General features: G+C 45.8%; 1 protein-coding gene across 1 annotated transcript; it reads right to left on the bottom strand.

The window, feature by feature from the left end:
* Positions 1–10,303: 10,303 nt before the first annotated feature.
* Positions 10,304–10,930, bottom strand: LOC149250993 (uncharacterized). The gene has a single exon (XM_089453809.1). The coding sequence runs from the start codon at positions 10,928–10,930 to the stop codon at positions 10,304–10,306; it is 627 nt and encodes a 208-aa protein (XP_089309935.1).
* Between the last annotated feature and the right edge of the window lie 1,592 nt (positions 10,931–12,522).

Raw genomic sequence — 12,522 nt, forward strand, 5'->3', positions numbered from 1 at the left:
CTTGTTGTCTGAGGGTAGGTCCATTTGGTGCCTAAGTTCTGTGAGCAGCCGGAAATGGTATCCATACACGATGCTGAATCGCCCCTCGCACGTGATATATTTCATAATTTGGAGGCTGACCTCACTCCAGAGCGGCTGTAGGCTGGCTCTTCGAACTCCGTTCTTGTCCTCTGAGAATTGCTCCTCCGGCAGAAAGAACTCCTTCTTAGCCTTCTGGCCCAGTTTTCTCTCCTCCTTATCCCAAGGTACCCCCATCGGGAGATCAGTGACCCTGCTAATGAACTGTGGGGTGAGTCTGAGGGTCAAACCTCTGAAATTGACAACGACCAGCGTTTTTGACTTTGGCTGCAAATCTCGCAGGAATTCTTCTGCAACCTCGTCATCATAACCTTGAAGTTTGTCACAGAATGACATCCACTGGGCACGAGAGAACAGTTCTACCACCTCAGGGGTTTCCCGTAGCTTCTTTGAGTCTGTAGGCTCTTTCCTAATGAACCCACCCGGCATGGTAAAAGCTTGCTGTGTTGGTCTAAGCGGGCTGGCGCGTAAAAAAAAGATGGTCGTTTCGGATTTCCTTAGACAGAGCGCAGAGCTACGCCTCTATCATGCACACAGTTGATAAATTCACGACTGTCTACAGGTGAGCCTTGACAGTGGCTCAATCATGAACCAAACCCTGTAGAAAAACCCCGCATACACACTACGACGACAATTCTCATGCAGAAGTAAGATGACGCTTGCAAATTCATGCACAGACTGTAATTCTACCCTTTTAGGACGTCGACTTCACCACCCTTCGAACCAATTGCATGGGAGGACTATGTTCAGGCTTACCTCGTTCCAACTTGCCACCTTTGACGTGAATAGTTTAATTTCCTCCGTAGCGGTGAGCTTCCTGTAGCGCAGCTTCCTGTAGAAGTCGTGCACGGGTTCTGGAGAGCGCGTCAGTGGTTCTGGGCCTTCTGTGCAACCACCGGACGTTTGAACAGGCTGAGGACTCGGAGTAACAGTCTTCAGGAAATTTCGGATGCTTACTCGACTGCAAAGCGGTTGAGGATAAATGAGTGGAGTGCCATACGCGATCTAGCTGGTGGATTTGAATCCCTGCGGAACTCGTGGCACAGGGGTGAGCTGTCCCCGCCGGCCCGTTGGACGACGTCACCTGCTATCATTCCACTGTAAGTCTGCCTGACCGCCGAATCATTCCCTGCATATCTACCGCCACCATTTTCTGTTAGATCGCCGCTTCTCTCCGACTGGACGCTTCCCACGTGTCCATTTCCTGTCTTGTTTGACACAACCAACGCTTTTCGGATCGGACGAGACCATCGGACTGGTCGTGGTGGCCAGTTGAATGGCTACCCGACTTGCTCAACCCATTCATTTTCATACTCGCACACATTTTAGAGCATTGTTCATGTAATTTGACGAAACAGGGTGAGGCACTTACCTGTGCGGCCGCGACGTTATTTTCATGCTTCAGGACGAGGGTGATAGACCTGCTTGCTGCTGCTTCATGCACAGGCACGGCAGCTCCTTCTTGCCGACTGCTGCTGGTTACGAGACCGGTTGCCTGGCTGCGGATGGTGTATCCGCCAGCTTTATGAGTTGCAGGTGCCTTCATGGCATATGCTCTAGCTGGATCAACTACTACAGGATTCCTGTAGGATATCCTGTAGTCATTTCTCCTCCTAGGGTGCATGCCAAAACAGTGGAATCACGGTTACAGTTGCATGGTCCTTGGATTGCCTTGATAAGTAGCGCATTGGCCTCTGTGTACTTTATTCCATTTGAGAATTGTTTCTTCTGAGAATCCAACGTTCTGGTTTGACTGTGCAGGTATTTCCATTGTATGGCAGCAGGGGTGGTAGAAGGAGGCGACAGTAGTGGGTGATGGAGAAAAACATTGGTTGCATGCCTCCTGATTGGACTTCGGGCTTCACATTCTTCTACACAGTCGGTCCTGGGTCATCCAAAGATTCTACAGGAAGTTTCCTGTAGAAATACAGAACTTCCTGTAGAAAGTCCTGTAGCTTCCTGTAGAAGGCTAAACTGTGACCAAATCGTGCCCAGACCTTGGAAGAGATGGGTGTTTCTGGAGGGAGTGCTGGTGAGGTCACCTGGTAGCGTGGTAGGGACCCTTGTCCTTGAGTTGAGAGACCTCCTTTTCTGCATGGAATACCTGCAACCTGCATGAATTGTCAAATCTTGAGCCTGTTTTCCTGTTTCTGCTTCCTTCTTTTCTGTTTTCTTTTTCTTTGTTTGTTTTTTTCTTTCTTTTTTTTTTTTTTTGAAAGACAGCAGGGGCGCCTCAGTGAGGTTTTCACCCCTACCATCTGCCTTGAGCGCCTCAGAGAGGTTTTCACCCAAGGGTCTTTTTTATTCAAAAATTTTCAGAAAGACAACAGGGGCGCCTCAATGAGGTTTTCACCCCTACCATCTGCCTTGGGAGCCTCAGAAAGGTTTTCAACCAAGGATCCTTTTTTTTTTTTTTTTTTAGGGTATGCCCAAAACAGAGGCAGAACCCTTCTCTATGACCAGCACTGATTTTTCCACAGTTTTGATGAATTCTTGCCTCGAAAGAGGTTTCCTGTAGATCTTTAGTCGATGCCCATTGACGAGCATGGGGATGGCTTCCTCATCAATGGTCCGAATAAGAACAGACCCATTTTCATTACACTTCTCCACTGCATATGGTCCCAGCCATCTTGTTCTCAGCTTCCCCTTAAAATCCTTATGTCTGGAATCATACAACAGCACCCAATCTCCAGGCTGGAATTGCTTGTCATTGAGGTGCTGGTCATGCCATACCTTCCTCTGAAGTTGAACCACTTCTGAGTGGAGAAGGGCCTGCATTCGGTGCTCGTCTAACCCATTCAGCTGCAATAACCTTTCTTGCTGGGCATGGCTGAGATCTAGGTCCAGCTAAGCTGCCATCCTTAATGTGTTGTATTCGAACTCAATTGACAGCAAAGCTCTCTTCCCATAGACCAGCTCATAAGGTGTGAAGCCGGTTGTGGTCTTCCAAGTGGTGTTGTAAGCCCAAGTGGCCTCAACCAGGCGATCTGCCCAATCTTTCCTACTACTGCTCACCACCTTAGTCAAGATCCCTTTTAATGCTCTATTGGTGACTTCCACCTGCCCATTTGCTTGAGGATGATAGGGGTGGAAGTCCTATGCTTGATCTTGTGATGAGCGAGTAGGCCTTCAATTAAGTTGGAGGTGAACTGGCTTCCTTGATCGGTGACTAGCTCTCTTGGGTAGCCAAATTTGTAGAAGATGTTTTCTCTTAAAAACTCAGCCACCTTTTCTTCTATTGCTACTTTGATTGCCTTGGTTTCTGCCCACTTTGTCAGATAGTCTGTGCACACAATGATGTAAGACCTTTGCCTTGAAGGAGGATTGATAGGACCCACAAAATCCATACCCCACTTCTCAAATGGCTCAAGAGTCACTTGGGGTTGGAGAGGCATTCCGTCCCTTGGAGTCGGTTTCCCCATCCTTTGGCGTCGGTCACATTGGCTAATATATCTTCTGACATCTTGATGAAGCGTGGGCCAATAGTAGCCTGCCTGTAGAATTTTGAAGGCAGTTCTTTTGGTTGCAAAATGTCCTCCACAAGGCCTGTCATGACAGGTTAGGAGGATGTCAAAGACTTCCTCCTCCCTTACACAACGCCTTAAGATCTGATCGGGGCCAAGCTTGAACAGGTTGCCCCCGATCCAAGTGTATGAGGCACTCTTCCTTACGATTCTGCTCTTCTCTTTTGAGGATAGGTGCGAAGGGAACTGTGTTGAGACAAGGTAGTTTGCTATATCAACAAACCATGGAGAGAGTACTGAGATAGCAAACAGATATTCATCTGGCATCTGGTCATCCACTATTCCATCCTCACCTGCAGGTAAATCCAATCTAGACAAGAAGTCAGCAACAACATTTTCTTTACCTCGTTTGTCAACGATAGTCAAATCAAACTGCTGCAACAAAAGTAACCATCTAATAATACGAGCATTCACATATGGTTTATTCATTAAATATCTAATTGCAGCATGATCAGTATGTAAAAATGTTTGATAGCCAGTGATGTAGTGTCGGAACTTGTTCAGGGCATGAACCATGGCCAAGAATTATTTCTCAGTTACAATATAATTCAGTTCTGCCTTGGATAAGTTTTTGCTCACAAAGTATATGGCATATGGAAGTTTTTGTTCAACTTGTCCTAAGGCTGCCCCTATGGCTTTATTCGAGGCATCAGTGTGGATGTGGAAAGGTAGGGCCCAATTTGGACCTCTCAAGATTGGGGCAGACACCAACTTATCCTTTAATTCATTCAAAGCCCTCTGACAATCGTCAATCCATTTAAACTCCACATCTTTTGCTAAGAGGCCAAACAATGGCGAGGCTAGCTTGCTGAAGTCTTTAATGAATCTTCTATAATATCCTGCCAAGCCTAAGAAACTTCGAACATCTCTTACCTTCTGAGGGGGTGGAACCTTTTTGATGAGAGCAATTTTGTTAGGATCCACCTGTAACCCTTGGCGAGAAATGGTATGTCCTAGCACGGTCCCTTCAGTCATCAAGAATTCACATTTTTCAGGACTAAAGGACAGGTTCATCTCAATGCACTTGGTTAGGAATTTTCCCAGATTGGACAATGCTTCTTGGAAGTTGGACCCATAAGGAGTGAAGTCATCAATATAGATCTCCACCGAATCATGGACCAGCTCAGAAAAGATGCTCAAGACGGCTCTCTGGAAGGTGGCATGAGTGTTGCATAGCCCAAAGGGAAGAACTCGGTAAGCAAAGGTACCCCCAAGGACAAGTGAAGGTGGTCTTATCTTGGTCTTTCGGGCTGATTTGGATCTGATTATACCCGCTAAACCCATCCAGGAAAGAGAAAAACTTCTTCCCTACCAGTCCATCCAACACTTGATCTATGAAGGGTAGAGGAAAGTGGTATTTCTTGGTGGCTTTGTTCAGTTCTCGGTAATCCACACAGATTCTCCACTTCCCATTTTTCTTGGGAACCAACACCAGAGGGGACACCCACTCGCTATCCGAGATGGGGTAGATGAATCCTACATCCAACAGTTTTTGCAATTCTTCTTTTACAATGTCCTTAAGGGCTGGATTCATTCTCCTTTGAGGTTGCCTGACCGGTTTACAATCTTCTTTGATGTAGATGTGATGGGTACAGACCGAAGGATGGACTCCTTTCATCTCCTTATAGCTCCAAGCAAAAGCATCTAGATGACTGGCCAACAGACTGCACAACTCCTTTTCCTGGGAAGGAGATAGGGAGGAGCTGATTTTTAATGTTCTCTCAGGGCCAAACTCCACATTTTTTACTCTGGGAGTGATTGGATTGGTCACACAAGGGTCCACTAAGGTGCTGACTTCGGTATCCTCCACCAATTTCTCTAAGGACAATGCACTGGGAGGTGGATTCTGAATCAAGGTCTCAATCAAATCATCCTCGGTTTAAGGACCTCCCCTGGTGGTTTCTAGGGTGCAAAAGGGTGCAGAGTACACCTCATCCTCTTCTCCTTCTTCCAACCAAAGTGGTAAGTCATGCTCTAATAGGGGTTGGGCAGGAGGGTATAGGACTAGCTACTTGGACATAGGACCATTTTTGATGGTCATGTTTCCTGCTCGGCAGCTTATGTAAGCATTCGCAGTGGCTAACCAAGGACTTCCCAAAATAAGGGGGTATCCAGTAAGCTTTGCCTTTGGTTGAAGAACCAAGAAGTCCGCAGGGTACTCCCAAGAGTCAACAGAGACCAAGACATCCTCCACAATCCCTTCGGGAGTCACGGTGGAGCGATCTGCTAGATGCAGGACTGCCGAGGTCTTTCTTAAGGAACCTTGAAGGTTGAGTTTGAGCATGGTATCCCTGGTCATCACATTAATGGCAGCCCCTAAATCAATCAAAGTGTGGGGTATGATGGTGCCATTGATGTGGACATCAACTACAGGACTCCGAGGATCCATATACTTTGGACAGATAACTTGCCCTAACATAAGATCGGACAGTTGGCCTATGACATTGATGGTTGAGGCATCTCTTTTTCGCCTGCCTAGGTGCCTGAAACACTTTTCCTTAACCAATTTGTTGTATATCGGTACGTCTTTGATGGCTTGGAGAAGTGGTATTTTCACACACAACTGCTTGAGTTCTCCCAGAAGCTCATTCTCTTCTGGGTTGGGTTGTGTGGTTGCTGTTAGTCTCTCAGGAAAGGGTGGAATGGCTTTTGGTTCACTTTCCTGTTTGTCTTCCTCGTCCTCTGGGGAGGAGGTTGGCGATCCAGAAGAGTCTTTCCAGATCGCAGGTTGATCTCCTGGATCTCCACAGCATAGGTAGGGCATGTTGTCTCCCCAGTATATACCTGCTGGGCCTGTCGGTTGTTGGGGTTCGGGTTCGGTTGAGCAAGAATTTGGGGTTGTCTTGGAGGAGCAGGAGGTAATGGTTGTGACTGAGCTGGTGGTGGAGGCAAAATGGCAGGAGGAGTGTTGTATTGGGGCCTGCACCCCGGTTGAGGTGCATTCCACTGAGGTTGTGGCTGGACATGTGGGTGAAACAAATGAGTAGTGGGCTGAGTATGGTATTGAGGTGGGTAAGACCATGGAAGAGGCACAGACCAGGAAGGATGAGCAGGGGGACCCCAGGAAGGCATAGGAGCAGATTGGTTGGGGCTATAATAAGCTTGGGATGTCCCTTGCATCCCCTGTTGGTAAGGTCTAGGTCCATGTGGCCTCCTTTGGTTGAAGAAGTAGAGAGGTTCAGTGGGTGCCTCCGTTCCTTGGTACATGGCTTTAAACCCAGGTAAGGTTGGGCATTGGTTTGTGGGGTGGTCCTCCTCGCAAACGAAACATACCTCTACTGAATGCAATGGGCACTCGTTCTTAGGGTGCTTTCTTATACACCTGGGGCAGAAGATGGCCAAAGCCCTCTCAGCTTCCTCTTTATTTTGCTGGATTCGGAATGTATCAATTTGCATTGAAATGGTCTGCCTCACCTCACTTTTGAGGTCCTCCAACTAATTTGCAAACTCATGCTTGGAGAAAGTAGTACTAGCTGAAAGCGGGTTTCCTCTACCTCTTTTCCGGGCTGCCCTAGAGTGGTTTCTAAACACAGTCTTTATATCCTCATAAGGTAGTTGGTAAATATCTCCTCCAGCTAGCATGTGAAGGGTATGTAAAAGGTCTTCAGGGACTCCTCGAAGCAGGACCAACTTGAGAGATTCAGGGTCAAGTGTGCACCTGGCCCGTTTATAGCTAAGTTGGAACCTTTCCTCATAATCCTCTAAAGACTCATCGTTTCCCATGGTCATCCGAAAGATTTCTCCCTTGGCTTCCTTGGACCTACAGTAGTCCCGGTACTTGGTATTGAAAGCTTGCTGCATCTGAGCCCAAGTGGTGATACTGTTCCCAGGTAAGCCCATGAACCAGCGTAATGCTGCATCCTTGAGGGTAGAGGGAAAGAGTTTCAGTTTTTGCTCATCTTTGGTATAGTCATAAGTTCGACAAAGGACAACAAACTCGAATAGGAAGGTATCAGGGTCTTCCGTAGTCAGTCCATGGAAGTGAGGTAAAGTGGAGGGGCTTATGTTTTTCATTTTCATGTCTCCATTGGTTTCTCGGATGGGAAAGGCACCTTCTATTCTCTCATCTTCTCTTCTATTGTCAGCCATGGCTTCAGATGGAGTGTTCTCTAACTCTTCATCTGTTATAGGATCTTCGTATATCTCAGGAGGCTCGCCTATAGGTTCTTCTGGATCACTGTCACCAAAGAAGAGAGAAGGGTGACTTAGTGAAGTGGTGGGGGTGTTGGGTAAGAATTTGCCTGTTTTATCTCGGTTTCTACGAGGCATGAAATGGAAAGACTTTTGATTTCTTTTGTTTTTTTTCCTCTGGTACCTGCAAAACTAAAATAGATTGAACTGCAACTAACTATCTTGCTGAAATGGAAATGCGGAATTGAAATGAAAGCATGAAAGGACTAATCTATTTTGCTCAAATGAAATTGCAGGAAGTAAATACTAGTCTACGCTTGCAACATTGAAATTCTATTGTACGCTTGCAGAATTGAAAGTCTAATATATGAAAGCAGGAAAGGTCTACTTTACTTTTGCAGAAATGAAATTGCGGAATGGAAATGAAATAAACTATTTAGCAGAAGGCGAGAGTAGGAAAATAGAAGAAAAGCAACAATCACCAATACTCTGACGCTTCCCCGGCAACGGCGCCAAAAAGATGGTGGGCTCCAGTATTGCAGCAATAATGCTGCAACTCCTGGGACTCCCTTCTTTACTTTTATCAACCCTATAGTTCGTAACGAACTTGGAAGCGACGGTGCCGTATGCACAAGTACTAGCTCTTGCCGCAGCTGTCACTTGGTGAGCTCGCAGAAGTCCGCTAGGGGCTTAAGCCAACTTCTATGGGCTCTTAGAAGAAGATTTTTAACTGATAGATGGAAGCTAACTCAAAAGAACTGATCTACTTGCAGAAAGAAACTAAACGCCAAAAAGTAGCAAAAACCCTAGCAAACCCTAATGTTACGAGCTAGTCCTCTCATGCAAAGGAGAAGATGCGAACTATTGAAAAAGATGCCATTACTCCTACAAAGGTAAAATGCACATGCCTATGTTGTCCCTATTTGAAGAACATATCTTTTTCTATTTTTGAATAAGTTATTTGAGTTATCATGCAGATGCTTTTAACTGGCTTTTCACTGTGCAAGGGCGAATCAAGGAGGAAAAAGGCTTGGAAAAGGTTGGGAAGGTTCGGCAGGGGTCTAAGGAGTCCCTAACACCCTTCCGGAGAGTCTCACAAAGTTTGGCTACCAAGAAACCTCATTTGTGAGCTTCTACAGGAAGTCTGCAGGGGTTCTACAGGATGTTTCAGGAATTTCTACAGGATGTTCAGAATTTCTACAGGATGTTCTAAGGTTGGATTTTGGATGATGGGTGAGTGAAAGAGGATGCATGAATGGATAGGGAGGTAGGGTAGGGGTCTGAAATGACTCGGTGACCGAGGGGTGAAGTGATGAGAGGGTGTGGGAAGCTAACTTGTCTTAAGGAAGGCTGAGGCAATGGAAGAGCAAGAAGGTAGGGTTACGTGGGCAGAAAAGTAGTTGTGAGACGAGGGACCTAACTTGGAGAGGGAGTAGTTGGCCTGGACGAAGCTTAGATGGACGAGAGAGTGATGGAGATGCACAACACAGTGGATACTTAACCAAATCAACCACGTCCTGCACACAATCAAAATATTAACCAGTCTATCCTAACTGTCAACGAAACCACTGAACAACAGCGTTATTTCTAAAGAGAACCATGTACAGTACTGAAGCAAAGAAACATTCCAAGAGGTCTGAACGCATGAATAACTCCTACAAATGAAAACATTGCACCAAAGATAAACTAGTGTTTTTGTTGGGCAGCACTGTCTGCAATTCCAGCCCCTAGAAAGAGGTGGAAATGAGAGTGCAGGCAACCCTTTTCTGAAGCTTTTATCAATTCTTATCTCGTTAATCTATTCTAGACATCCGAAGCAACTCTATTCTTCAACAATAACCTATTTTAACCACACAACGAGATCTAGCTCAACAAACTGTGTTTCAAATGCATACAAGGAAAATCATAATGCTGAAAGGAAAGATATCAATACAAAGAAGGAGGCCCTAGGCTCTCAGGTTGGGCCCAACCCCGAGAGCTATGGCTCCTCAAAAAAACTCAGAGCTGATATCAAATCTGACTGCTTCCCATTAAAAAATAATAATCATAAGTCAAGGGTCATGCCAATAATGGCTACAAAAGAACAAAACAGAGCTAGCAGCTTGTAGTGCAGAATGTGCAAAAGTTTTTCAAAAAGTCCCTCTCGAAGGCTGAAGCCCTCACATTTATACACCACGAGGCCCTAGCTGGCCTCCTAAATCCATGGGACTTGGCTGACCAAACTGGGAGTGAACAGCTACTTCCACAGAATCTGTTTGGCTGCCTTCTAGATCCGGTTTTGGTGGTCTTTGGAGCTCGGAGTTGGGGGTGAAGATCCTGAGGGAGGCTATTTAATGCCATAGACAACCCCCCTACGAATCCTCAACCCAAGCTTGGCTGTCTCCTAGCCCTTGTCTCCTTGGTTTTGCTCCACATGTGTCAAAAAATCATGAAATGAGCACGTGTTAGCCACCTAGGAATAGTGACTACCCTTATTCGTACAAATGACATAAACATACTAAAAAATGATGTAGAAGTTATGAAAAATGAAGGATTGAGCAAAGGTAGTTAGGCCAAATGAGCCTAAAATGTTACCAAATTTGGGGCTCATCAACGATCTCCACCGACTCTTGCACTCGCTTGTTTACGAGAGGGTAATCTTTGTACACGTGCCCCACTTTATGGCAGCGCCGACATCTGTATGGTATGCCCTCATAATCCAGGGGCTGGCTCCGTGTGAAATACCTCCATTGTATCATTAGATATTCTTGCAGTCCCCCTCGAGTGTCCATATGAACCAGTATCCTTGCAAATGCCATCTTTCTCGTGGACAGATATGACTTGTCTGATTCCATATATGTGCCGATTGAATTCCCAATACGTTTGAAGATGTCCTCCGACCAGAAATGCAGGGGGAGGCCAGGAAGCCTTACCCAAATCGACCCGACTCCGAGTTGCTCCGTGTCCGGATTGAAAAGGGGGGACCATCTCTTTAGCAGGACCGCAGCATGTTCAAAATGCCAATACGACGAGAGTACCCAGTTCGTGAGATCAGGCCTGGAGAATCTGAGAGCAAACCAGCCCTTTATGAAAGTTTGCACAGTAGGCAGCTCTGCCAAGTGGTTCCCCCAGACCTCTGAAACCCAAGATTTCAGTCGAGCCACGGTGTAGTTGTGTCTCCGAATTTTGTCGACCAATACCCTATCAGCAAAATCCATGGTCTCTCCGAGCCGAATGTCTTCCTCCAACCTGAGGAATGAGTCCACCTCCTTTGTTCTGAAGCAACGCGTCTTCTTTAGTGTCTTGTCCTCACCTACAAGGTTCCTGTGACCTTCTAAGGAGCGCTCCTGTATGGGGGGGGGGGGGGTTCGTAGGGGGAGGGGAAGAAGCAGAGGGGAGACTTTTCGCACGGGGGGATACTAGTGAAACTATGAGAGGGGGGAGTTGAAGTGCACGACGGGGCTAGCGAAGGCGAGGAAACCGGGGGGTCACGGGGTGAGGGAGGGTTTACGGAAAAGCCGAGGAGAGAAAATTGTCTTGGGGCAAGGGAGGGAGGGTTAGGGTTAAGGAAACCCGTTGCAAACCCTAAGGTTTCCGGGGATGTGAGAGGAGTTGAGAGTGACGGCCAAGCAGGAGCGTCATCCGGGAGGAAGAGGTGGTGGTCGCAGTCCAAATAGCGCAGGAAGCCCAGAAATTGTCTCATGCAAAGCCTCACCAAACCAAATGGTCCCCAACTTAGCAGGTCGCCAAGTCTAGATGGAGTCCTCCACTATTTCCTCTTCCGAATAATCCACTATTTCTAGGTCCATTGTTATCCGGGTAAAAACCAACGCTAGCTGCCTTGGTAACCTCTAGAGGGAGGAGCAACAAAGTGACAGAAACCGGCAAGGGAGGCCAGAGGTCAAACAGTGAAGCTATAAAGCCGGAACGGGCGATGAGGTAAATGAAAACGGGGGATCAGGTAAATGAAAACGGAGTAAAAACTCGAAACCAACCACGGTAAAATCATAGGAGGTCTGCACGTGTGATGATGGGGACGTGTGCAATACTGGTCCCTTGCTGCCCTAGCTTGGACCTCCATTTCCCCCCTCTCCTTGAACCTCATCTACTCTCTTCCTCCAAAACATTTTGTATTACTCGTTAAGAATTTTACTTAATTAGCATGTGAAATTTTGATGCACAAAATATGTACATTACTTCTTTTATTCATTCCCTTAAATTCCTATTCGAGTAAGAAGTACTTAAGACTTCTAGTTTGGCTCATTTAGTTATTTCAAAAGGCACCCTACTATTGTAATGTGTTCGAGTTTACTATTCCTTGCAAATATAATTTCCATAATGATGGGGAAAGACTATTTTTATTTCCTCTTCCAAACATGGTTAACACTAGGGTCATTGACAATGTTTAGTTTCCTTTTGGAATCATATTACTTTAGTCCATTGTCTGTAATTTTTCTATCACTAAAAGGAAATGTTGTACATGAACCTATCAAAAATAGATACGTAATTGAGTTTTCATAATAAAGAATACAATGCATGAACTTGTATAGATACTACATTTAAATTTTAGAATAAAGAATTCCTGCACATAATCAACATTTCCTTTTTCATAATTACGAGTCTAATCATATTAATAACTCACAACATCATACTCTATGTTCAAAAATCAATACTATAAAATCTATAATTCTAATAGTTCGAGTACTTATTTACATTTGCAAATCTATTGGGGAAAACTCCTAAGAAATGACCATGTCTCCCTTCCAATGAGAATGGCCTTTGTAACGAGTTTTCCCGAGCTCTCCCAACT

This window comes from Pinus tabuliformis, chromosome 7, assembly GCF_031772625.1.
Source record: "Pinus tabuliformis cultivar Carrire ecotype Pingquan chromosome 7, CPIR1, whole genome shotgun sequence".
NCBI lineage: Eukaryota > Viridiplantae > Streptophyta > Pinopsida > Pinales > Pinaceae > Pinus > Pinus tabuliformis.

What these genes read in the sequence shown, in the direction of transcription:
- LOC149250993 (XM_089453809.1), bottom strand. Translation starts at nt 10,930, where the DNA reads ATGGATTTTGCTGATAGGGTATTGGTCGACAAAATTCGGAGACACAAC.